Source organism: Eschrichtius robustus, chromosome 9 (assembly GCF_028021215.1).
Source record: "Eschrichtius robustus isolate mEscRob2 chromosome 9, mEscRob2.pri, whole genome shotgun sequence".
Taxonomy (NCBI): domain Eukaryota; kingdom Metazoa; phylum Chordata; class Mammalia; order Artiodactyla; family Eschrichtiidae; genus Eschrichtius; species Eschrichtius robustus.
The window spans coordinates 70,069,460-70,094,927 of NC_090832.1; the positions used below are offsets into that span (position 1 = coordinate 70,069,460).

At 37.3% G+C, this 25,468-nt stretch overlaps 1 protein-coding gene across 5 annotated transcripts in view; it reads right to left on the minus strand.

Moving 5' to 3' along the window:
- Positions 1-25,468, minus strand: part of ORC3 (origin recognition complex subunit 3) — a 60,726-nt gene that overhangs the window by 13,250 nt on the left and 22,008 nt on the right. For all 5 annotated transcript variants that reach the window (XM_068551484.1, XM_068551483.1, XM_068551485.1 and 2 more), the window contains 3 exons: positions 14,752-14,868; positions 13,793-13,872; positions 143-276 (listed from right to left, as the gene is read on the minus strand). In XM_068551484.1, coding sequence (XP_068407585.1) covers positions 143-276; positions 13,793-13,872; positions 14,752-14,868 — 331 coding nt within the window. The remainder of the gene's footprint in view (positions 1-142; positions 277-13,792; positions 13,873-14,751; positions 14,869-25,468) is intronic.

Sequence of the window (25,468 nt, forward strand, 5' to 3'; positions counted from 1 at the left end):
TTCTGAGGCTTGGTATACTGACTGATCACAAACTACGTTACCTCTTCATCTCTCAACACATCAGAACGTGGGGTTTTCCATGTTATTTTATAGTTAAATGACTGTCATAGCCAGTAGAATTGGCCAGCTATTATATTCTCACCATCGAGGCTCTGAAACTGGGCCAGGAACTCCTCTATTCTCTTTGCTGTGTTGCCAAGCTGCTTTTCAGAAGAGGACTTAAAAACCTTGAAACATTTCTGAAGCATGGCCATCAGTTCATCCTTTGCCAACATCCTAGAACAGAATCAGTGACAGGAGACGTAATATAACTGGAAAATTCATATACTTAAAAAACACTGTCTACATTTTAAATGTTTCTGGTCAGAAGAAGATGGTGTAAAATGCTTCATTGGTAGCTACCAACTTTTTTGGGGGAGACTTTCCTCAATGTATGTGATATTCAGAAGTATTCAGAAGAGTTCTCATGATAAAGCTCAACTTGGAAAGTTTACAATCTGGGTTCATGGCCTGGCTCTGGCACTTACTATGTTTGTAATATAGAACACTTCACTAAACATCTTTGATCTTTGGCTTCCTTGCCTGTAAAATGGAAATAGGAACTCACCTATTTCACAAGGCAGATGGAAGCTTAAGAATTCAATAAGAAGATGCATTTGAATGAAGACTCTAGCACAGTGCTTACCACACAGCAGGCATTTAAGGTTAGTTTCCCTTTCCTTCAGATCTAAAGGTAAATAAGAGACAAGAAACGTCTGCTGAGGATATAACACTCATGCTAAATGAAACCTTGTTTGAAATGACCAAGAAAGTATTATCAGTGATTTCTTTATTATTTTAGCTAGGCTTTATATCTTCTATGGGCTTTGTTAACACCAATCAGTAAATCCACTGAACTTTAAAACTAGTAGGCAATTCTGCTTGTTCTATATAGCATAGGTAGAATGATTGTGTAATTCCTTCAAGGCCACAGAGGCAATCTTTGTTAGACATGGAGAATGAACACAGATATTCTAAATTTACGATCCTGTTTTCAGGGTCATTACTTATAGGATCTCTCCCCTAAGATCATATTCAGTAACAGATGAAAGTACAATGATTAAAAGTTCTCACATTAATCATGAAAGAAAACAATCAGCCAAACCCAGAATATGGGTCATTGTGTAAGAAAACTATCTTATGTTTGACATTTTTCATAGTAAAAAATTTGGGGAAAATACTATTATTACTAAGTTAGAGAAAAAAAATGAAGCTAAGTAGACTATGATTACCTCAAAATTAAGCTGGTTACTTCAACTAAAATTTAAACCCAAACCAAAACAAAAAACAAAAAAAAACCCAGAACAAAAACAAACGAAGAAAACACTCATACAACCAATAAATATAGAAACTGGCAGGGGTGGACAAAACGTAAACTCTTCCCTAGTTTTAAGAATATAAAATCTTCTCTTCCTCTTTCTACAACAATGAAATAATTATCCAAAGTGCAATCTTTATCTGTGAACGAAAGGCAGCTAACAAACAGGTCAAAGACAACCAAGCCAACACATTTAATTCTTGATTACATTTGAGATTATTTAAAATTTCTGGCTTTCTATTGCCCAGATGGAGTCAAACTATTAAGAGAAGAGAATTAACTCAAAGTCAGATACAGTTGAACAATCTGTCATACCCGAACTTTAGCCCTACTCAGCCTAGATCAGCATTTCCAGGCTCCAAGGAATCCCGGGCACTGGCTTGCTGTAAGGGCAGAGGCTGAGGAAACGCCAGAGGAGGTCTAACCCGCAAGAGCAGCCCCCTGAGAACCAGCTCCCCAGGCCACAGGCAGCCACACCTCACATCTCTTTGCAGCTTACAGAATTGAATAGTGAGGAGGGCAAAGCCCAGCCTATTTATTCATTTTCAGGATGCAACAGAAAATGGCATCATGTCATATAATTTTGAAATCTAACTTTACTAGCCATAATGTTTAATGTGGCATTTGATTGGAAGGGGTAGCTCTTTCATCTCAGGTATAAACTTCCAGGGATTCAGACAGTTATTACTCTTTTTATTCTTAGCCAAAGACTATGTTCTTATTGTTTCCAGAGTAACAGAAGACCATATACGTTCCCAAGTACTCTCAGGTTTAATATAAAGCAAGACTTGAAGCAAGGCTGATTAGGGCAAATAGTGTGAACAACCCAATAAAGTCATGAATTAAAATTTTTCAATTAAATTATATATATTTACACAAAGAACTAACACAGATGCCTGCTATCATCACTAGTATTCGGCATCATTCTAGAATCTATTCTACAACAAGAAAAAAGAAGCAAGTGGTACAAACATCAGAAAGGGAGATGAAATCGATTATTTGCACAGGATACAACGGTAAGGTTAGGAAGTCTAAGAAAGCTACAGAAGTATTAAAGAGTGTAAAAGGGTGGGTACATATAAGGCAAATACATATGTGTGTGTACATGTACACACACGTCAATACCTTACATTTACATGTAATCAATATCTTAACATTAAACTATGGGAAAAAAAGCATGTTCAAAATGGCAACAAAAACTATAGAATATTATGACAAACGTGTAAGACATAGCAAAAAAATGAAAGCCCTGAATAGACATTTTAAGTTCTAACTCTCAATACTGTAAAGATATAAATTCACTCCAAATTAATCCAAAATTTAACACTTTTTGAAACAAAATTCCAGTGGGCATTTTTTAAAAGCCCAAAAAAAAATCACTCTGAAATTAATCTGGAAAAATAATTGTTCCTAAAACAGAGGAACAAAGTGTGTATACTTGAGTGTTATGTAGTGAGTGGGACTATTAATATATCAAAAGGTATACGCTACAGTGATTAAAATCAGATTTTACTTTGTATAGGAATAGACAGGACGATAGAAGGAAATAAGAGTCTAGAAAGAGATCAAGGTACATATGAGAATTTGGTACATGACACAAAGGTACCACTTCAAATCAGTGGGGAGAAGACGTGGAGTATTGGAAATAACTAGTTTGAAAAGAACAGATCATTACCTCAATATATTTCAGAAAGAATAAAAATGTTGGGGAGGGGAAAGAACCAGTCCATCAATCAAGAACTACTAGAAGAAAGAAAGAAAACTATTTAAGTCTGAAAACATCCAGCATCAGCAAGAGTACAGGGAAATAAATATTGATACATTGTTGGTGCAAGTGTACAATAGTGTTTATATTTTAGACTCAGAAAGTCTATGTATTTATTTTGTGGAAATAAATATACTAACGTGCAAACACAAACTCACCCTCGGTGATTACTGTTTGTAACAACAGAGAATTAGAAACAACCCAAACATATATCAAACAAGGGACTAATTAAATAAAGTGTTACACTTTCAAAACAAAGGATACTACATAGTGGGGATAAATAATGAAGTAATACAAGTGATGACAGCTAATATTTCTACACACAGGTATGTATACCAGGCGTCATTTGATCTCCACAACACTGTATGATGAGATACTATTATTATTCCCATGTTAAGAGATGAGAAAACAGAGGCACAGAAGACTCAAGTAACTTGCCCAGAATCTGGTTGGCAAAGCTGGGATTTGAACCCAGTCCGGCTGGGCACCCGTGCTCTTACCAATGATCTTATAGTGCATCTCAAGACACAATGTCCATGGTAGAATATTAGGAGCAAAACAAATAACTACCATGACAAAAATCAATCAGACAAATCCAAAAAACAAAAAAAATGCAAACTGTGGAACACTGTATAGTATGATTTAATATATGTTTGTGCCTGAAAAAAAAAAATCTGAAAGTAGAAACTGCCAACAGTGGATGACTGGCTTTCAAAGTTATATAACACAAGGGGTAATGTCAGAAAAGTACTGTTTTGTTTTCATTTAGATTACTGTTAGAGTGACTCCAGCAAGCACTTCGGACAAACCACACCTAACTGAACAAAATTAACTAAAAATGACTAAAAAATAAAAATTAATTTTATCCCCCCAAAGTTTGTTACATATAGCAGCCCAAATAGAAAATTAAGGATTGAGGGACTTTCCTGGTGGCACAGTGGTTAAGAATCCACCTGCCAATGGAGGGGACACGGGTTCGAGCCCTGGTCCGGGAAGATCCCACATGCCACGGAGCCTGCGCTCTAGAGCCCGCGAGCTGCAACTACTGAGCCCATGTGCCACAACTGGTGGAGCCTGCATGCCTAGAGCCCGTGCTCCACAACAAGAGAAGCCACCGCAATGAGAAGCCCGCACACCGCAAGGAAGAGTAGCCCCCACTCGCCTCAACTAGAGAAAGCCCATGCGTAGCAACGAAGACTGGACGCAGCCAAAAAAAAAGAAAATTAGGATTGAGTCTAGCCACCAGACCAGCATTTTTCAAACTGGGTTTTCAAAATGGGTTTCAACCATTATTTAGTCAAGAAACCATTCATTCATTCATTCAGTCAGTCATTCAATAAACATCTACTGAATACTTACTAATACCAGGCATGATTCTGGGCATTTAAGATACACCTCAGTGAATCAAAAAACCCTGTCCTCATGAAATTGACATTCTAGCTGGGCTGGGGGGTGGTGCAGAGATAACAAACACTATCTTATATTACTATATATATGTTAAAAATTGGTATTATGGAAAAATATTGAGCAGTTAGAGGGGAGGGTTTGAGGGCAGGTCGGTTTCAATTTTAAAAGTTATTAGGCCTCATTGAGAAGATGACATTTGATCAAACATGTGAAGGAGGTAAGAGAGCCATACAAGAATGTAGGAGAAGAGCTTTTCCTGAGAGAAAACAATGCATGCAAAGGCCCTACGGTGGGTGTATGTCTGGCCTATTCAAAAGAAACAAGGAGGCTGAGGTTACATAAGTGGAAGTCGAGACCGAGTGGTAGGCAATGAAATCAGAGAGAAGGAATGAAGGGCTAGATCATGTATGGTCACTGTATAGACGGTGGTTTTACCCTGAGTGAAAACGGGAGTTTTGAGCAAAGGAGTGACATTATCTGACATATTTTAAAAGGATTATTTTGACTGCTATTTTGAGAAAAACCTGTAAGGGAGCATACGTGGAAGCAAGGAAGCCAGTTAGGAGGTGATGGCAATAATCCAGATGAGAGGTGACGGTGCCTTGGACAATGGTGGTACCAGTGAGGGAAGGTGGCAAGTTCTTGAAATATTTTGAAGGCAGAACCCAAGTTTTTGGCTTTGAACAATTGGAAGGATAGGGAGACTGCAGGAAGATTCTAGGTTTCAGGGGAAGATCAGGCATTCAATTTTGAACATGTTAACCATGAGCTGTATATCAGATATCCAAGTGGAGGTGTAAACAGGTAGATGGACGTAAGAGTCTGGCACTCAGGAGAAAAGTGTGGGCTCTTGATTAAGCCCTGGGGCACTGTAATGTTAGGATGTCAGGGAGAAGAGAAATTACCAAAGAAGACTGAGGGGGAGGAGCGTGCACTGAGGTAAGAGGAAAACCAAGAGACTCTAGGCCCTAGAAGTCATTAAGGAAGCAGTGATGAACTGTGTTAGATGCTGATAATAGGTTAATGCAAATGAAGACAGAATTGATCATTAGAAACATTTAGCAACATGAGGGTCACTGGTGACCTTGATCGAAGTATACTGCTAGAGTGGAAAAACCAAATCAGCTAAAGAGAGAATGAGAGGAGAGAAACTGGAGATAGTGTGACAATGCTTTCAAATTTTGGTGGATTCCATCTAGCATTTACTTTAAAAGAAGCAGAATAAAATTGAAAAGTAAATACAGTTGTCCCTCGGTATCTATGCGGGATCGGTTCCAGGACCCCTGAAGATACAAATATCCGAGGATGCTCAAGTCCCTTATATTAAATGGCATAATATTTGCACATAACCTACGCATATCCTCCCAGATACTTTAAATCATCTCTAGATTACTTATAATATCTAATACAGTGTAAATGCTATGCACATAATTGCAAATACAATATAAATACTATGTAAATAGTTGCCAGTGCGTAGCAAATTCACACGCTTTTTTTCCTGCTTTTTAGAACTTCTTGGAATTTTTTTTTTTTTTTTTTAATATTTTCAATCTATGGTTGGTTGAATCCATGGATGTGGAACCTGCAGATACAGAGAACAAACTGTATCAAAGTCTAAAAGTTTGAAAGCCAGCACACTGGACTACTTTAAAGAGAAAGGAAAAACAAACGCATCTAAGACACGTCTCATTAATGCTGAAAAAGCTATTTATCTTCAACCAACTTGATTAAGTGATTATATCACTTTTGCATAAATGGTTCAAAACAGACTGTGATACTTCATGTGTTGAAAGCTTTATAGGTTGTTATTTTTTAAAAAAGTTTCCTTAACTAAGACAGAAAGAGAATCATTTAGCAACCATTTAAAAGCAATCATTCCTGCAGGGCAATGCGTGTTCTGCTTCATCCTGCAGAAAGGCAACAATTTCTGGTTAAGTACTGATTATATAAACGCCTGATTGAGAACGGGCTAGAAGGAGAAACTGGCCAATCCACGGCTAATGCAAAGATCTTCCGAATAATGAGTTCTCAAGTTCTAAACAGATACTACCAGTATAAAACAGCTTCAAAAAATATTCAAATATTCAAAGACTCAAACCTGCAAATATATCAATAAAGACTAGAAGAAAGCAAAACAAAAAGGCTTACAAAAGAAACATTCACAGAGGTTGTCTTCTTCCAAGACAATACAACAAAGTAATCACATATGATCCTAACAAGTGAAACAGAAACCAAAAATATGCATAATTCCTTTTAACCTTGATATTTCATATTAGACGCCACTTCCTCCAAGAAACTGCTCGACCTCCCAAACAGAGGTTAACTGTCCAGTCTATTAGTTCCTTAGTGCCCTAGACCTCACCCAGCACAGCACTTATTACTCTGTATTCTACCTGCCTGTCTACTTATCCACCTTAATCTCCCACTTGGCCAAAATTCAGTGTGGGTAAGGACCCACACTGTGTCATCTTTGTCATCAGTCAGTGACTCCACGTACCAAGTATTAAAAAAACATTTTTTTAATGGATGAACAAGGCAATGGCCATGCACTGAAAAATAATTTCATGACCTAATGTGAAGAATAATTTCTCTATTTTCAAATTGGCTCATGTAGGGGAGCACCTGGAAGTCACGGGGCCCTTTGTGGAACACCATGTTCCTTTCAGTATGTCAAAATGAATCAAGTTAACTCTACCATATGGTTAGAGACAACTTTAGCAACATAAAATATATACCTATTTTACTGATGTACTACAAAAGTACAACCCTGAGTTCAGAAGAAATAAAGTTGTCAAACTCAGTTTGATCAGCAATTTCTGATTTTTTTAAATTAATATTTCTTAGCTACCTGTTCATTTTACTAGCAGAAAAGTGGCAGTACACACTAAGTTTTTAATAAAGAAAAACAAAATACAAATGCAGATCTTGTTTCTGTTTATTGAGATAAAAACCATTGTTCACTATTAGCAGTGGAATACCTTAGTCTAGTTTTGGAACTAATTTGAGATCAACTGCCTAAAGCCATCAGTTTCTTTTTCTTTGATGGCTTCATTTTTTTCCCTCAATTTTTTGTACTCCATTTTTATTCCCCTTTATTGTCTACAACAGCGTTTCTCAAAGTGTGGTCCCTGGACCACCTGTCCAAATGTGCTGAAGTGCTTCTTAAATGCAGATTCCTGCTGACCACCACACCCAAGTGCCCAGCAGTCAGATTCAGAATCTTTGGGGGGAGGGTAGAAATCTACACGTTTAATACCTCAACTGATTCTTATGTACACTAAAGTCTGAAAACCATTACTCCAAAAACAGTGCCACTCAGCATCTTCTGCTTTAAAATGAGCTTCAACAATTCAGCTGTTTGATTTTACCACCAGCACACAAAAAATTGTGGAGGGCCTGATATGATGCAAATTCAGGATTAGCAATCCGTGTTCTAAAAGAAATCATATTTTAGTGGTGCAGTCTCATATAGCTTCCGCATGGATAAATCTTGATCATCAAAAGTTAGATTATTGCTATTTAGGAAGCACCTCATATACTGTGGAGCTGCGTCATTTTTCATAACAAGACCTTCAAATATCATCAAAATTTGATCTGCGAAGTCAGGAAACAATGCATTATTTAGACTCTAAATCTCTAGCTTCTTTGAACTAAGCTAAAGTGATCAAATGTTAATATTATTACTTGAGTCATGTTTTTTTAACTCAATGAAAGCTGAGCTGACCTGCTAATATATTACTGTTTAACTCAAAAGCCTTATTCAGAAATTAGAATAATCTCTTTCAGCCTAAAGTAAATTCCCTCAGCTATCACTCAACTTCAATTCACAAATGTGTTTCTATGGCAAGCTCATAAGGTTGCACTTGGGATAAGCAGACTAGACACTGTGGCTCCTTTCATGTACATGCCTGCACACTGTGCCAAGATGACTAGTGTCCAGAGGGGAGGGGGTGTGAGGCCACAGAAGCTTGCTCTGCTGCCCCATTTTAAAATTTTGGGTACGCTCTCATCATGGACTACTGGCCACAAACCCATATAAATTTCTTTTTATATTATACTACCTCTCGAATAATTGGAATAGGGCTGAAAAACTGACTGAACTTTGAAGATTCGGATTTAAATTCCAGCTCTGCCAACTGCAGAAAAGTCACTCAACGGTTCTGGCTTTGGTTTCCTTATTGGGGAAAAACAATGGGATAACTCTAGATGAGGGATTTTCAGTTGACAGGGTGGGGGGCACAGTAAGTTCTCCTAAGAAGAGGGGCAGACTTTTCATTACCCCCAATCTAAGAACCATTGCTGTGGCGCTCCACTGGTACTGCTGGCAGAGGGCAGTGTGCTTCAGTCCAGCTGAGCTCTCATGGGCCTATAAGTTGAGGACTTTATGATTTATGTCAACCCATAAAACCTTATTACTGAAGCATGTTTTTTCGAATTTTAAAAACTCTTTGTCTAGTGTTGGATTTTGAGGTGGCTGTCTAGAAATTTTCTCCAATAGAAAGGTAAATTTTTCCTCTTAATGTCTTTCATACCTGACCAGGAAAAGCCACTCACCCAGCTCAATGCTCAGTTAGCATAATTTTTACCACTTTCTGTTCCCAAATGGTGTTTTAACTTAAACATACCCTTACTTAAAGACACACAGTTGAGTGAAAATTAACCAACTCATATCCTGTAAAAGAATGTGGTCTTCATGCTCCAAGAGTTGACTGAGAGAGGAAAGGTTATGGAAGACATGCAGAACCATTGTACTCATGTCAGATTATGACATATTATAAATGCATGCTCTCATGCCATGGTGCAACTGAGCCCACGTGCCTCAACTAGAGAGCCTGCGTGAGGCAAACTACAAAGCCCACACGCTCTGGAACCCACACGCCACAACTACAGAGCCCAAGTACCCTGGAACCCATGCGCCACAAGTAGAGAGAGAAAACCCGCACACCACAGCTAGAGAGAAGCCCACATGCCGCAACAGAAAGAGCCCGCATGCCGCAATGAAGACCTGACGCAGCCAAAAAAAAAAAAAAGTTAAAAAAAAAAAAATGCATGCTCTCCACACATCAGTGTCTGCTGCCTACATTTTAAAATAACTGTGATATAAAATTCTATAGGTCTTTTTCCACTCATGAATACTTGACATTTTTCAACATTATTACAAGTTCCTTGTAAGTATTTCTTAATTGAGATATAATTGACATATAACACATTAGTTACTGGTATACAATTCAATATATGTATATTTTGTGAAATGATCTCCACAATAAGTCTAGTTAACACCTGTCAACTCATGTAGTTACAATTTTTTTTTCTTTCGATGAGAACTTTTAAGATCTACTTTCTTAGCAACTCTCAAATACACGATACAATATTATTGACTATAGTCACCCTGCTGTACATTACATTCCCAGGGTTTCTTTATTTTACAACTGGAAGTCTGTACCTTTTGACCACCACCAATTTTGCAACCCCCCCACCTCTGGCAACCACCAATCTGTCCTCTGTGTCTATGAGTTCGGTGTTATGGCAGGATTTCCTTCTTTTTATTTCTGAATAATACACACACACATACACACACACACACACACACATCTTCCTTATCCATTCACCCACTGATGGACACTTAGGTTGATTCCATGTGTTGGCTATTGTAAACAATGTTGTAATAAACACAGGGGTACAGATATCCTTTTGAGTTAGTGCTTTCGTTTCCTTCTGATAAATACCCAGAAGTGGGATTGCCGGGTCATAAAGTAGCTCTATTTTTAATTTTTTGAGGAACCTCCACACTGTCTTCCATAGTGGCTGCACCAATTTACATTCTGACCAACTGGGTACAAGGGTTCCCTTTTCTCCACACCCTCATCAACACTTGTTTTTTTGTTTGTTTTAAATAAATTTATTTATTTATTTATTTTTGCCTGCGTTGGGTCTTCGTTGTTGGGTCTTCGTTGCTGCGCACGGGCTTTCTCTAGTTGTGGCGAGCGAGGGCTTCTCTTCGTTGTGGTGCACGGGCTTTTCACTGCAGTAGCTTCTCGTTTCGGAGCTTGGGCTCTAGGCACGCGGGCTTCAGTGGTTGCGGCACGTGGGCTCAGTAGCTGTGGCTCGCACACCCTAGAGCGCAGGCTCAGTAGCTGTGGTGCACGGGCTTAGTTGCTCCGTGGCATGTGGGATCTTCCCGGACCAGGGCTTGAACCCGTGTCCCCTGCATTGGCAGGCAGATTCTTAACCACTGCGCCACCAGGGAAATCCAACACTTGTTATTTCTTGTCTTTTTGATGATAGCCATTCTAACAGGCAATATCTTATTGTGGTTTTGATTTGCATTTCCTTGATGATAAATGATGTTTAGCACCTTTTCATGTACCTGTTGGCCATCTGTATGTCCTCTTTGGAGAAATGTCTATTCATATCCTCTGCTCATTTTTTCATCAGATTTTTTTTTCTATTGTGTTGCATGAGTTCTCTATATAATTTAGATATTAACCCCTCATCAGATATATGATTTACAAATATTTTCTCCCATTCTGTAGGATGCCTTTTCATTTTGTTGATGGTTTCCTTAACTGTGCAGAAGCTTTTTAGTTTGATGTAGTCCCACTTGTTTACTTTTGCTTTTTTGCCTTTGCTTTTGGTGTCAAAGCCAAAAAACCACTGCCAAGACCAATGTCAAGGAGCTTACCACTTATGTTTTCTTCTAGTTTTATGATTTCAACTCTGTGTTCAAGTCTTTAATCCATTTTGAGTTGATTTTTATGTATGGTGGAATATAGTGGTCCAGTTTTCCCAACACCATTTATTGAAGACTGTCCTTTCCCCACTGTATATTCTTGGCTCCTGTGCCATAAATTAATTGCCCATGTAAACATGGGTTTACTTCTGGGTCCTCTATTCTGTTCCAGTCATCTGTGTGTCTGTTTTCATGCCAATATCATACTGTTTTGATTACTATAGCTCTGTAATGTAGTCTGAAATCAGGAAGCATGATGCCTCCACCTGTGTTCTTCCTCAAAACTGTTTTGGTTCTTCAGGGTCTTTTGTGGTTCCACACAAATGATAGGAATTAAGTACTTTTTAATGGTCAAAAAATATTTCAACAAGTAGATCTATGGTTATTTAAACATGTCAGTTTCCAGATAAAATGGATTCTTCAAGAGAAATATTGCTATTGAAGTACTTAACAAAAAGTTCAAATTAGAAATGTTACTAGACTACGTTTCTAACAGTACCTTAGTTTTTCTTTCCAAAGTAACATTCAGTGATCATTTTAACCTTATTTTCTCTTATGACTTCAATTATTTGACGACAGATGACAAGAATGTCTGGTTTCCTAAATTCAGATGTTTCCTACTTAGAATGCCTAAACTGATGAGTGTCCCTGACTTTTTCTCCACATCTAATCTGTACAAAGGGGAAAAGAAGAATTCCAGTTTGGAGGTTGCCAGATTCCTTTCTCTCCTGTAGTTCCCAGACTCTTGCCTGCCCTTGCTGTAGCAGCTATTGTATATTTGATCCTTAGTGTTTTTAATATTCCTATGTTTCTGACCTCAGCTTAGCAAAATGACTGAAACTTTGCTTTCTGTTCATTGTTTCTGCTTTACTCAGATCCCCACATCCCTATTTTAGAGCTTAGCAAAGTACAGTGGAAAGTATGACAGCTTTGAAGTCAGACCTGGATTAGAATCCTAGTTCCATCAACAACTATGAGATCTCAGGCAAATCACTTAAACCCTATCTATGCTTCAGGTTCCTCAGCTGTAAAGTGTGGCTAACAGTGTCTGCCACAAATGTGCACTGAGTATTAGACTCAGTACTACTCAGGAAAATGCACACTGAAAGTGCCCAACACAGCGTGGCACACAGCATGCCTTCATAAACCCTGGTTACTACTGTTCAACAGTGCATACCGTTACTATTATTGCTCACATTTCCTTACCCTAATTTGGAACTGGCATTCTTGACCCCTGACTTGAACCCCAAGATTGCCAGTGCCAGGGAGATGCAGAAGGAGAAGAACAAGTCCCTCCCTGACAAAGAAATCTACAAATTTGGAAATACCCAACTGGAAAAGGAAGGCAATTACTAATCACGAAGGTTAAAGAGGAAACCCAGCAAGAATCAACTGGGTGTTTGAGATAAGTATGTTGACTTGAATAGAAAACAAAAGCAGTCTCAGAAACATTCTAGTTGAAGTATATAAATACATAGAAATCTGTTATTGGCATTTAAAAAAATGAAATAAAACATAGCTTTTCAGTGGCAATCTAGTTTCCACGAGGAGTTATTTTTCCAGATAGCATAAAATTAGTTTCCTATCTTAAGCTGCACCTGCTAGATTACTAACATTTGTATTATTAAGTCTCCGGACTCAAAGTGCTTTTAATGTGAATTTTCCTCCTACTGTGCCCATCTGTTCTTTTCTTGTGGGCCCAGGGGAAGCCAAGACTTAATCAATATTCAGTTCTCAGACTTCTTTATGATATTTTCATATAAGCCATTGATATCCACTGAAGAAAATTATAAGACTGTGTTCAGAAACTTAACTCCACTGGATTTCCCTTTTCTCACTATCCAAGTGGTCATTCTTTTTATGAAAGACTAAGAAGTCACCATACATATAAGAAGTAAAGCCAAGGAAAACAAATAATTATAACTTTAAAAGGTAAACCTGTCAGGGAAAATAAGTGATCTTTGATATCTGATAACACCAAGATATCTTATTTATTCATACAGTATTAGACAAATAATTTATGACTTAGCCAACATTAAATGAACGTGGCTAGAGCCAGCTCAGGCGGGAGAAGGCATCGGGGCCACTGCCCACTGGTAGCTGCTCCTCATCAAGGTCAGCCATGGCCTCCTTCGCAGGATGCACTTCACCCAGTAATGCTGCTCCTCTGCCCAACCAGGTCAGGGCCACGTGAGCTTGCTTTCCATGACCACCTTCCCTACCATGACAGCAAGCTGGCTGGATGGGAATGATCCATACCTAAGTTCTCCCTGTGTCGTGTCAATATGTCACTGAATAAACACTCATTTTACTTAAAACGTCAGAAGTTCAAAAACAAGGTAAAACCAGCAAAGAAATGGATGGTTGCTACATTAAAAACACTGTAAGCTACAAACATAAATTCAAGACATATACAAATATTAGCTACAACATGGCTACTTACGAAACTCCTTGGCAGGCAGAGTTCTGGAGGCAGGTGTTACTTATTGGCAGGCTTAGAGCAGACAAAAAAGGAAAAAAAAAAACAAACTACCTCAGCAGCTGCAAAGCCGATGCATACTCCTCTGAATCCAGTATGTTCTTTTCTAAACACGTGCAGTACAGCTCTCTGATCTGGAAGTGAAGAGCACACTTGTGAGGAATCAAAAGTGATCTCCTAAGTGTGCACGCTACGTTTGGAAAAATCATAAATGGTCAAGTCAAAAAAAATAATGTTATTAAGAACAGCCACTTTCTGTAGATGACAACAGACTTGGCATATATCACATGGATCAGGCATTTACACAAAACACCATTCACATGAAAGCAAAATGAGACCATATTGGGATTGGCTGATATCACCGGTCACTTTGCAATAAGAAAATTATCAAAATGATGATGTGATTACTAAAAAGGTTTAATGGCAGAAAATGTCTTATAAACAAGTCATTCTTACGTATTTATATTTAATTCTATATCTCTAAACCTCTGAGTTAAGGATGCAAAGATTTAGGAATACAGAATTCTTCCATTGCATTCACTTGACAGGTGGTTCACAGGTTTATGCTATGACACGAAGGCCAGCAGAGCATAATTTTGCAAGGAGCAAATTCTTAAACTGCCTCCCTTTAGCTCTGGGTGTAATGCAAGGTTAACCATTAAATGGTCTCAAACAGATTCCTTTTTCCGTTTCACTAAAGCAGAGGATCAGCTCTCTCAGTATAAGTGACAAAGAAATGTTAAAGAAAAAAAGTTTAAATGCCTTAGCACATGTACATTGGAGAGAAAGCAACACCACTTGGATTCATGTGGCTGTTGCTAGTTGTGGCCATCAGACAAAAAATACTGTTTCAATGACGAGTAAAGTGTACAGCTGGAATGGATTTAGATTGCATACTCACTGCAAGATTTGGATCCATTTCAAATTCTGATGCCTGAATGCTACCAAACTCAAAGCAAAAAACCACTAATATTCCTACTTCGTAGATTCCAAATGAGTTAAGTTCTGGTTACCTGTCGACCCAGTGGGTACTTGGGAAGAGAAGAGGTGAACTGATGAAGACATCTCAAAACCAGGAAGTAATTTGTATGGTAAACATGCAGGTTTTCTAGTAATGACTGTGTTTCCTCCTAAAAAAAAAAAAAAATCATAGAATACATTACAAATATGTAAGCCAGCAATTAAAAGAATAAAATACTAAAATCTAATTCATGGGTATATATATATATATATATAAAATTTCCAGAAAACTGATGAGAAAAGGTTCAGAATTACAAATTAACCTTAATTCTGAGAATTTTTAATGCACACAAAATCTAGGATAAAGGCTGGATATTTTGTATTTAGTGTCAAGTCTGGCAATATTTCACACACACCGAAATTAATATTGTAATTTAATTTCCTCCTATCTACAGCACTGCCACAATAACTTGGCTCCCCAAAATACAAGTGTGCAAAAGAGCGCCCGCTGGATGCCTGCCCATGCTAGTCACCTGGTGTGTACCACAGCAAGGTAGGTATGCCCATCACCCTCTACCTCACTGGCATCAGAAGGGTGAGGAGATCACCAGAGCGCCCACTACCAATGTAATTAACGGTTGCTGAGGTTCCGCTTAAGATGTATGTATGCTTTTCTTAAAAGTCCTGGTAAAGTTGTGTTTGAAAGGGAAGAAGGAGAGACTGTAGAAGAAATACTGCAGGTGTAAACCCCTGTTTTTTGCTGGGAATCTCCAATACTGGTTTAGTCACTTTACCAACTAAGGGGAAAAAAAAGTGAAAAAGAGGAATGTGAAGCCAACAAGCTTTATAATTTAGAATCCAACAAGGATGATATGGGAGATAGTGTCTTAAGAAACCTATGGGATGACTGAGCTCACAAATCAGTTTCAAAAGGTTTTTCTTGGGGGCGGGGGGTGGTTGGAAGTGATTATGTTTTCTAGAACCTTCTGAAATGGTTTAGAAATGATTTTAAAACACTACATCCTGTCAAGCATTTTTCAGTCCTCAAATACTTTTATCACTGCTTATTTCTGTAACATTTTCTTAAGAGGATTATGATCTGTGGCATGGTCTTCAAATTTTTTTCTCCAATGAGAAGTCAAATAAAGGACTTTAACTACTGAGCTGTCTTTTTTTTCAGTAATATCTTGCAGATACCCATTATTTTCAGTGGTCAACCATGCAGAAAATAATACCTCAGATATCAATAAATTCAAGCAAATCCAACATATATAAACCAACAAATCTGATATATTTTCCTAAACTCTAACTCAGAAATCAATTCCTTGGTCAGCGATCTATGGACCATTACCTGAAAGCATAGGGCAAGTGAAAGAAAAGCTTTTAGTATCAAAATGTTTTCCCACCAGTATCTGAGTTAGTTGGAATTACAAAAATCTAGGTCTCCTATCATAACAAAGGGTATTTTAACCACCACTGGCAAGGTATACGTTAATTCTACTTTCACTGTAAGCTATGACAGAGACTGCATAAAGCCACTAACTGTTTGCCTTGATGTGTGATTAAACAGCTTTTAAACAGGGGCAATATTCTGGAGAAAAAGGAATCTATTATTGAATAATAATCATACTTCTTGCTGCTTCATGCACTACCTATTACTTTTGCTTTGTGGAGTAACTGTAAATACATATAACTAGGTGATACAGTAGAAATGAATGCCATCTTCACTGAATTTACTTGTATGTGGAGAGAAAAGAAATACTTGACATGGTATGGGCAATGTTACACGCTCAAGGAACTATATGCCCTGGAATAAGTGTGAGAGGAGGGATACGAACATGTTTTCTCCCAGATGGTCTTGGTCTCTTCACACTTCCCACTGTGGATCACATCCCCGTGCTAAGTGGAATGCTAGCATTTAAAAAACATTTTGTTTGGTTTTGTTCCTATAACATGGCAGACTATTTCATGTGAGGAAATGGGGTTCTGGTTCCAACATTGGAAATAAAACCGGCTACATGGGACTTAACTGAGAGAAGATCTGTGATATCTTTCTAAGAGATTTTCAAGAGTAATTTTGACCATCCCAAATCTTTGCTTTATGTGCTGACTTTAGAACCTAATCTCCATATAAGAAAGATTCCACTGTTATTTATATCTGTGTGCTTATCAGCTGCAGCAGAAAACATCACAAATGACTAATTTAACTTTTTCACGTAACCTGTTCTCTAAGTTCTTTGTCTTACTGAGATACCTATCTGCAAATGCCTTTATCTATGCAGGGCAACAATCCTAATGCACTTTAGGAACACTTTTTCATAAACTTAAGTCTGGTTTTGATGTATGAGAAAATTTCCCACTTAATAAACACATTACAGCAGCATCACACTATGCTCATGCAAAAGCAAAGCCTGTTCAAACAGTACTCCTGTTTTCCATGCATTAAACTTTTCCTCGGCATCCTTTCTGTACCCTAGTCATAGCTGCCACTGTTTTATTTCATAATTGTGTTTAGGATGGTCCTTTTCAACAGAGATACACTGTCTAGAAATATTTATTATTTCCCAAAGAGATATGTTTTCTTCTGTTCTTGAAACATGAAGCCCTCTTGGTCTCTACTGATCTTTGAAACAGATATAGGAACAGTGTGCTGTAAGAAAAACAGAGCAGGGCTTCCCTGGTGGCGCAGTGGTTGAGAATCTGCCTGCCATTGCAGGGGACACAGGTTCGAGCCCTGGTCTGGGAAGATCCCACATGCCGCGGAGCAACTAGGCCCGTGAGCCACAACGACTGAGCCTGCGCGTCTGGAGCCTGTGCTCCGCAACGAGAGAGGCCGCGATAGTGAGAGGCCCGCGCACCGCGATGAAGAGTGGCCCCCGCTTGCCACAACTAGAGCAAGCCCTCGCACAGAAACGAAGACCCAACACAGCCATAAATTTAAAAAAAATAAAAATAAATAAATTAAAAAGAAAAAAGAAAAACAGAGCAGAAACAACCTCCTTGCTCGTCCTCAAACGCTCCAGACATGCTCCAACCTCAGGTCTTTTCCACTTACTGTTGCTCTGCTTGGAACTCTCTTCCTACAGATTCCTGCACGGCAAGCTCTACAACTTCCTCTTTATTAAAAAGTCACCTTCTTGGTGAGGCTCTTATTTAAAATTTCAATCCCACTCCCCATGCACACCGTCCATATTCCCTTTCTTTAACTGTTTTCACCTTAGCAATTGTCACTAACATAGATATTTTACCTACTCATCTTGGTAACAGATAAGCTCCACGAAGGCAGAGGGTTTTGACTGTTTTGTTCAGTCCTTTACTAGATTAATACCTGGCATACTGCAGTCACTCAAAAAATACTTGTTGAATGAGGAAGTGCATGAATGAATGGAGGCCAACACAGTCTCTCTCTTAAATAAAAGCAACCGCTTTTGTCTTGCTGGGTGTGGGCCAGACTTAAATAATTTTTCAAAAGAAGACAAAAGTCTGAATTTATGACGTAAAATATCTCAATTTGTAAATGTTGCCTCAGATTAAAAACAAAAACCACTATGGACCTAAAAAATCACATTTATAGCAAGCTGTCAGTTGCCAGTCAACGTGTAATACACCCTTTTAAATCAGCCATCTCCAATCACATCAATTCTGTCATTCATTCAAAAATCATTCATGTATTGTTTACTTATATGACAAGGCCTCTATCATTACTGATCTAGTTACTTTTTTTTGGAGAAGGCAATGACTGTGTAAAACTTAAATATATATATAGGTAAAGAAAACTTGAGTAGAATTACATTTGCCATGAGGCTTAGTTTCTGCATTTATTTTTCTTCTTATTTCCACAGTATTTATCACTTTCGTGTCTAGAATTGTATGCATGGGGTGAAGAGTGATCTCAAGAAGATTACACGAAAGTATGTAAAAGTGACTAAATTTCTGCAATTTATTCCTTTCAGATCATTAAAAGCTGGTAAAACAAACATTGAATTTTTGGATGAAAACGCATCAGCTGTCCAAGAACACAGCATTTTCTTATTTATCATCTTGACAGAACTAAGTGTTATTTTTCTCATTAGAGAGAAATTTTGGCTGACAGTGTTTCCCCGATCACATGGCAGCTACCTAGAGAACAGCAAACCACCATTTTCTCCCAGCTCTTGAGTGGCGTGAGTGCCAGTCCTCTCATCTGTCTCAGGCTTTTGTCCTCCTTACTCCTACCCCGGCATTTACATCAGAAGCACGTGATGAAGGGTTTGGATTTAAAGTGTCAATTCCTCAGACACTACCAGGCTAATAATGCCTAGCTTGTTTGATCACGTTTGGTAGTTTGTTTGCAGTGGTTTTCTTTTTTCCTTCTCTTTTCCTTTTATTATTCTTTCTAATAGATTTCCCCCTTCCTTCTGCCCTTTGGTTCTGCCAAAAGAAACAGAAAGAAGAGGCATGGGCAAAGGTGAAAGGCAGGTCTGCAACAAGCTCATGATAAGCATAACTAAATGGTGACCAGAAGTCCTTGCCCTACCACTAACTTGCTCTGTGATTTCAGATATTTCACTTCCTTTCTCTTGGCTGCAGTTCCTCACTTGTAAAATCAGCATGCTGAATCAGATTATCTTCATAATAGTAATATACTACAACTCTAAGACGTTCTCTTACTTCCCATTCTCAATGGAGTTAAAATCTAGTTGGGCACATAGGCATAGTGGCATGAAACATTAAAAGTCAGAATAATAAAACTTCAACTGTCACCTGCAAGAGACTGAATCTAAGTTTTCTACATACCATGAAGTTTAACCCTTTAAGGGCTGAGAACATGCCACATAGTTTTAAGTAAGATTTGAATAAAAATACATAAATTGATTTTCTTAGATGAAGTACTTGGAATTAGTCACTCATTAAATATACTGAGGATAATGTAATTTCTTGGCAAGACAGGACCAACATGAATAGCAAATCACTACTAGTAATATAGAATGTGGTCGGTGTAGAGAGCACAAGATTAAAATGGGCCTAATCTTAGATATGGTATTCGGACAATGCATAAAAACCACTAATTGGGAAAAGCTGTTACTATTCTCCCCCCCACCCAAAACATTTGCTCATGGAAGGGAAGAGAATTTTTCACTATTAAAAATCTTTCCAGGGACTTGCCTGGTGGCCCAGTGGTTAAGACTCCACGCTCCCAATGCAGGGGGCCCAGGTTCACCCCTGGTCAGGGAACTAGATCCCACATGCCACAACTAAAAGGTCCCGCATGCTGCAACTAAGACCTGGCACAGCCAAAAAAAAAAATCTTTCCAGTATTTCAAGAACTAGGGGTTTTTTGATTATAGGATAATGATAACAGTTACGCAAATGTGATATGACGCCAAAATCTTCTTCAAAGCTCTCCTTAATACCTGACTTGAAACAAAATTTCAGGCACAAGCCAAGAGTAAAAATTGTATCTCTGTAATTATGGTGAATTTGAAAGTCCTGTTTAAGGCACTTTTGACAGCTCAATTTCTCATGAAATGTAGTTTCATAAATTAAAGATTTAAGTTAAAAAAAAAGAAAGCTTGATTACTAAAGCAATACTATGGGGCAAAAACATGGTAAAAATATATCTAGTCACTATTCCTATTTCACTTAAAACCTACAGCTGTTTACCATAATATTTTACCAAATTTAATTTCAATTAAACTTACGCACTAAAATGAAATGTTAATGAGGAATCTAAATGATTTAAGCAGTCAGAAAAAAATATTATTAATCTGTTTAATGAACAAGTAAATACAATCTTAGCATTCTAGAGCCAAAAGGAACTTTAAAGATTATTTGGTTAAACTTCTATTACAGGCTTTGAAAGCTACTGAGTTATCAGAAGTTTGAATTAATGGGAGCTTGAGCAAGCTTATTCTGCTTAAACTTAGAAGAACTTGATTGTTGATTATCAGAGTACATGTTCTGGCCATTGTACCCAGCTGCACTGTACAACTGTTCAAGGACAGACTACTCAGAAATGAGAAAATGCACAGAATCTTTACTCTTTCATCAGCTGTATGATGAAAGAGTAAAGATTCTAAGGTCCCGTCTTAGTTTGAACTTCTCAGTGAATCTTCTACAAATGTACATGATTGGGTTAGCTAAATTTTTAAACTTACAAGTACATTTAAAAAATTCATTCCTTAAGTTTACGAAATACAAAGCTGGTACACAATTTTGAAGCAGTATCTATGAAACTAAGGGTCCGTAATTTTAAGGGAGTTGAAGTTTTTTTTTGTCTTTTTTGGTTTTTTTTTTTTAACATCTTGATTCCAGTCAGAAGATAATTGAGATGAATCATTTGTTTAGGTTGGAATTTAGTAGCTTACTTCTACACTTAAGAAAACAGGGTAAGGGAAACAAATAAATAATGTTTCCTTCTAGGGAGTCAGTCTAATTCAGTGGTTCTTAAAGAACGGTCACCAGACCAGCAGCATCAGCATTATCTGGGACCTTGCTAGAAATGCAAATTCCTAGGGCCCAGCACAGGACTACAAAATCAGAAACTCTGGGGATGGAGCCCAGATATCTCTGTTTTAACAAGTCCTCCCAGTGATTCTGATGTATGCTAAGGTCTGAGAATCACTCATTTAGTTTATCAGAGTAGAAAGCAAACCAGACTTTTAGGGCAGAAACAATCTTGGTATAAAGAGTATAAATTTCTCTCAATAACACTATGAGGTCTATGTCTTAGAAATCTGAATGTAGAAAATGGGCACAAAATGATCAATTCTAACAGTAGGTAAGTCTATATAACTATATAATCTATATGACTGTATAACAGAGTATTATATATAGTATGTATGTTATAGAATATATAAAACAGTATATTTATATTGATCTTAATTTTTATCAGTGAAAAATATATAGTAACAATATGATTTACATTTATAAGTTTTATTGTTCTATTTGTTTTTAACTCACTCTCACTTGCTGAACAGACTTTGATTATCACTAATCCTATGAGGAAATCATACTAAGAAATTATCATCCAATTTCAGAGCTAAGGAAATTGAGGCTTAAATAGGGTAAGTGATTTCCTTAAGTACACATCACTGATGAGCAGCTAGAGTTCAAACGCAAGATTTCTGAGGTCAAGATCAGGATCTTCCCCTGTGTCATGCAGTACCATATTATTGATTATCATATGGAGTTTTTTAAATTTTTTTTTATTGTAGAAAAATACACATAAAATTATCATGTATTTTAAAACAAAACTATAAAAAGAGAAAAAGAAAAGCATTATAAGAATAAAATAGTCAAAGATACTTTTGCTCTAAACCAGAAAAATCAACAGACATACTGATTAATTTTTTTCACAGATATCTTCTATCTTTTGAATTTACCAGGTAGCCTGCAGACGACTTTTTCAGGTTAAGGGTACAAATCTTTGTGCTCCTTCATATTTCTTACTATGTAAGTCTCAAGAAAATATGCCTCTAGATGATTAAATATGCGATCCCAAAATGGATACAGCAAAGATAATAACAAACAGGGCTGATAAGTGCAACAAGTACAAGCACAGTATAAATTAATGCTTAGAAAATACACAAAAAGTTACTGAAAAGCAAAGCTAAATGTCAGGCTATTTCTGTAACAGACCAGCCTAGATATTCTCTCCCTTTGTTATCTCAACGGTTAAAGGTACTCTTTAAAAATCTACTCCTTAGGACTTCCCTGGTGGCACAGTGGTTAAGAATCCGCCTGCCAATGCAGGGGACACGAGTTCGAGCCCTGTTCCAAGAAGATCCCACACGACACGGAGCAACTAAGCCCGTGCGCCACAACTACTGAGCCTGCGCTCTAGAGCCCGCGTGCCACAACTACTGAAGCCCGCGCACCACAACTACTGAAGCCCGCGCGCCTAGAGCCCACGCTCTGTGACAAGAGAAGCCACCGCAATGAGAAGCCCATGCACCCAACGAAGAGTAGCCCCCGCTCACCGCAACTAGAGAAAGCCTGCGCAGCAATGAAGACCCAACACAGCCAAAAATAAATAAATAAAATAATTTTTAAAAAAATCTATTCCTGGCTTCTGAAAATACTCTTGACAGAAAGTTCTAGCAGGAAATGCACTTGGCAACTAGCTGACTCAGCACAGAGCTAATCTACCTAATCTTGAAAAACTCAATAAACATGTACACATCCTTTCCCACTGGTTCTTAAGTTTCTTCTCTACTGAAATAACCTATATTAGGGTTTGAAGACTTCCTATACTGCTCTGAAAAGATTACAAAGATTATTAAAATGATTATTAAACCCAATCTAGAAGTGATTACCTATTATGGCTCAGTGTGGATTCTGCCTCAGAAATAACGTTTAAAAAAAGCCATTCCCCACTGTAATTATGTATGTCATAATTCATTGCGTGCAGCAATGAAGACCCAACGCAGCCAAAAATAAATAAATTTATTAAAAAGAAAAAAAAGGAGGTAAATTAGTATTTACCTATATAGAACACATGCCCACTAGGAACTAATACTCTTTTATTCAAAATTTGAAAATAGTTTGTATCAGTAAAACCCACAGAGCACTAGGGCTTAACTTCAATCTCATCTTAATTACAATTTTCTAATAACTTTTTCCTTAAAAAGTTATAAAGAGTATGAAAATAAGTGTGACATTATGCATTCTAATTGTAAGGGACTTGTTAAATAAATGAAGGTAAATTCATTCAATAAAATATGATGCCACTCTTACAACTACATGTAAAAGAATAAAATTAGAACATTCTATAACACCACATACAAAAATAAACTCAAAATGGATTAAAGACCTAAATGTAAGACTGAAACCCATAAAACGCCTAGAAGAAAACGTAGGCAGAACACGCTGACAATTCACAGCAATATTTGTTTGGATCTGTCTCCTAAGGCAAAGGAAACAAAAGCAAAAATAAACAAATGGGACCTAATTAAACTTAAAATCTTTTGCACAGCAAAGGAAACCATCAACAAAATAAAAAGACAACTTACTGAATGGGAGTAAATATTTGCAAATTGTATTATTGATAAGGGATTAATATCCAGCATATATAAACAGCTCACATAACTCAACTTCAAAAAACAAACAACTTAAAAAATGGGCAGAACTGAATAGACATTTTTCCAAAGAGGAAATGCAGGTAGCCAACAGGTACATGCAAAGACGCTCAACATTGCTAATCATCCAGAAAATGAAAATCAAAACCACAATGAGATATCACCTCACACCTATCAGAACGTCTATCATCAAAAAGAACACAAATAACAAATGTTGGCAAGGATGTGGAGAAAAGCTAACCCTCTCGTACACTGTTGGTGGGAATGTAAATTGGTTCAGCCACTGTGGAAAGCAGTATGGAGGGTTCTCAAAAAACTAAAAATAGAACTACCAGATGACCCAGCAATTCCACTCCTGGATATATATCGGAAAAACCCAAAAACACTAACTTGAAAAGATACATGCACCCAATGTTCATAGCAGCATTATTTACAATTGCCAATATATTGGCACCTAAGTGTCCATCAACAGATGACTGGATAAAGAAGATGTGGTGAATATATATACAGTGGGAATACTACTCAGCCATAAGAAAGAATGAAATTTTACCATTTGCAACAACATGGATCGACTTGGTGGGTATTATGCTGAGTGAAATATGTCTGACAAAGACAAATACTGTATGATATCACTTACATGTAGAATCTAAAAAATAAAACAAACTCGTGAATATAACAAAAAAGAAACAGACTCACAGATACGGTTACCAGTAGGGTAAGGGTAGGGGGTAGGGGCAGGACAGGGGTAGGGGATTAAGAGGTACAAACTACTATGTATAAAATAGATAAGCTACAAGGATATATTGTACAACACAGGGAATACGGCCAATATTTTATAATAACTATAAACGGAGTATAGCCTTTAAAAATTGTGAATCACTGTATGGTGTACACCTGAAACTTATACAATATTGTATATCAACTATACCACAACAAAAAAAGGTAATCTAAAAAAATAATAATACAATGCCACTCTTTAGTACTGATATAAAATGATTTCCAAGATTAAGTGCAAAACAAAACAATGTACAGAATAGTATATATACTTACCTTCTGTAAGACAGAGGAGTAAATCCCCAAAATATATATAATTACTTGTATATGTGGAGAATATCTCTAGAATAATACGTAAGAAACTAGTAACACTGGCTGAATCCAGGCAGGGTAAGTGGGTAGTTGGAGAACAAAGGTGGAACGGAGTCTTTTCACTGTATATTAACTTTGCCTTTTGAATCATGTATCATGTCCAAGTATTATTTATTTTAGAAAAAAAAAAAAAAACTCCCTCTTTTGATATTCCCTATGTTGTATGGCTAACTCATCATTTTCTAAGCTCATTACTTCTTTCCTGGCACTATATTATCAATATGTAATGACATTTTTTTCAAATCAAATCAATACCCACTTAGCAGTGGGTCTCCAAGCTGCATGGCTTCTATGTGTTTTTATTTATGACAGCCTTTACAAGAACACTAAAATGAGACCGCCTACAGATTCCAAAACTGCTGTGTGGAAAGAAAGCTGAAATCTGCAAGTGTTTTCAAAACAGACCACAGGAGAAAAATCATGTTCCAGTTTTATTACTTGATTAAAAAAAAAGTCTTCCTTTTAGAACTGAAGTTTTGTGTCACCTTTAATAGTCACATTCCTATACAATTATCAAGATCCAATACTTCATTGTGCAAAGCATATTAGGATGTACAAATTTTTT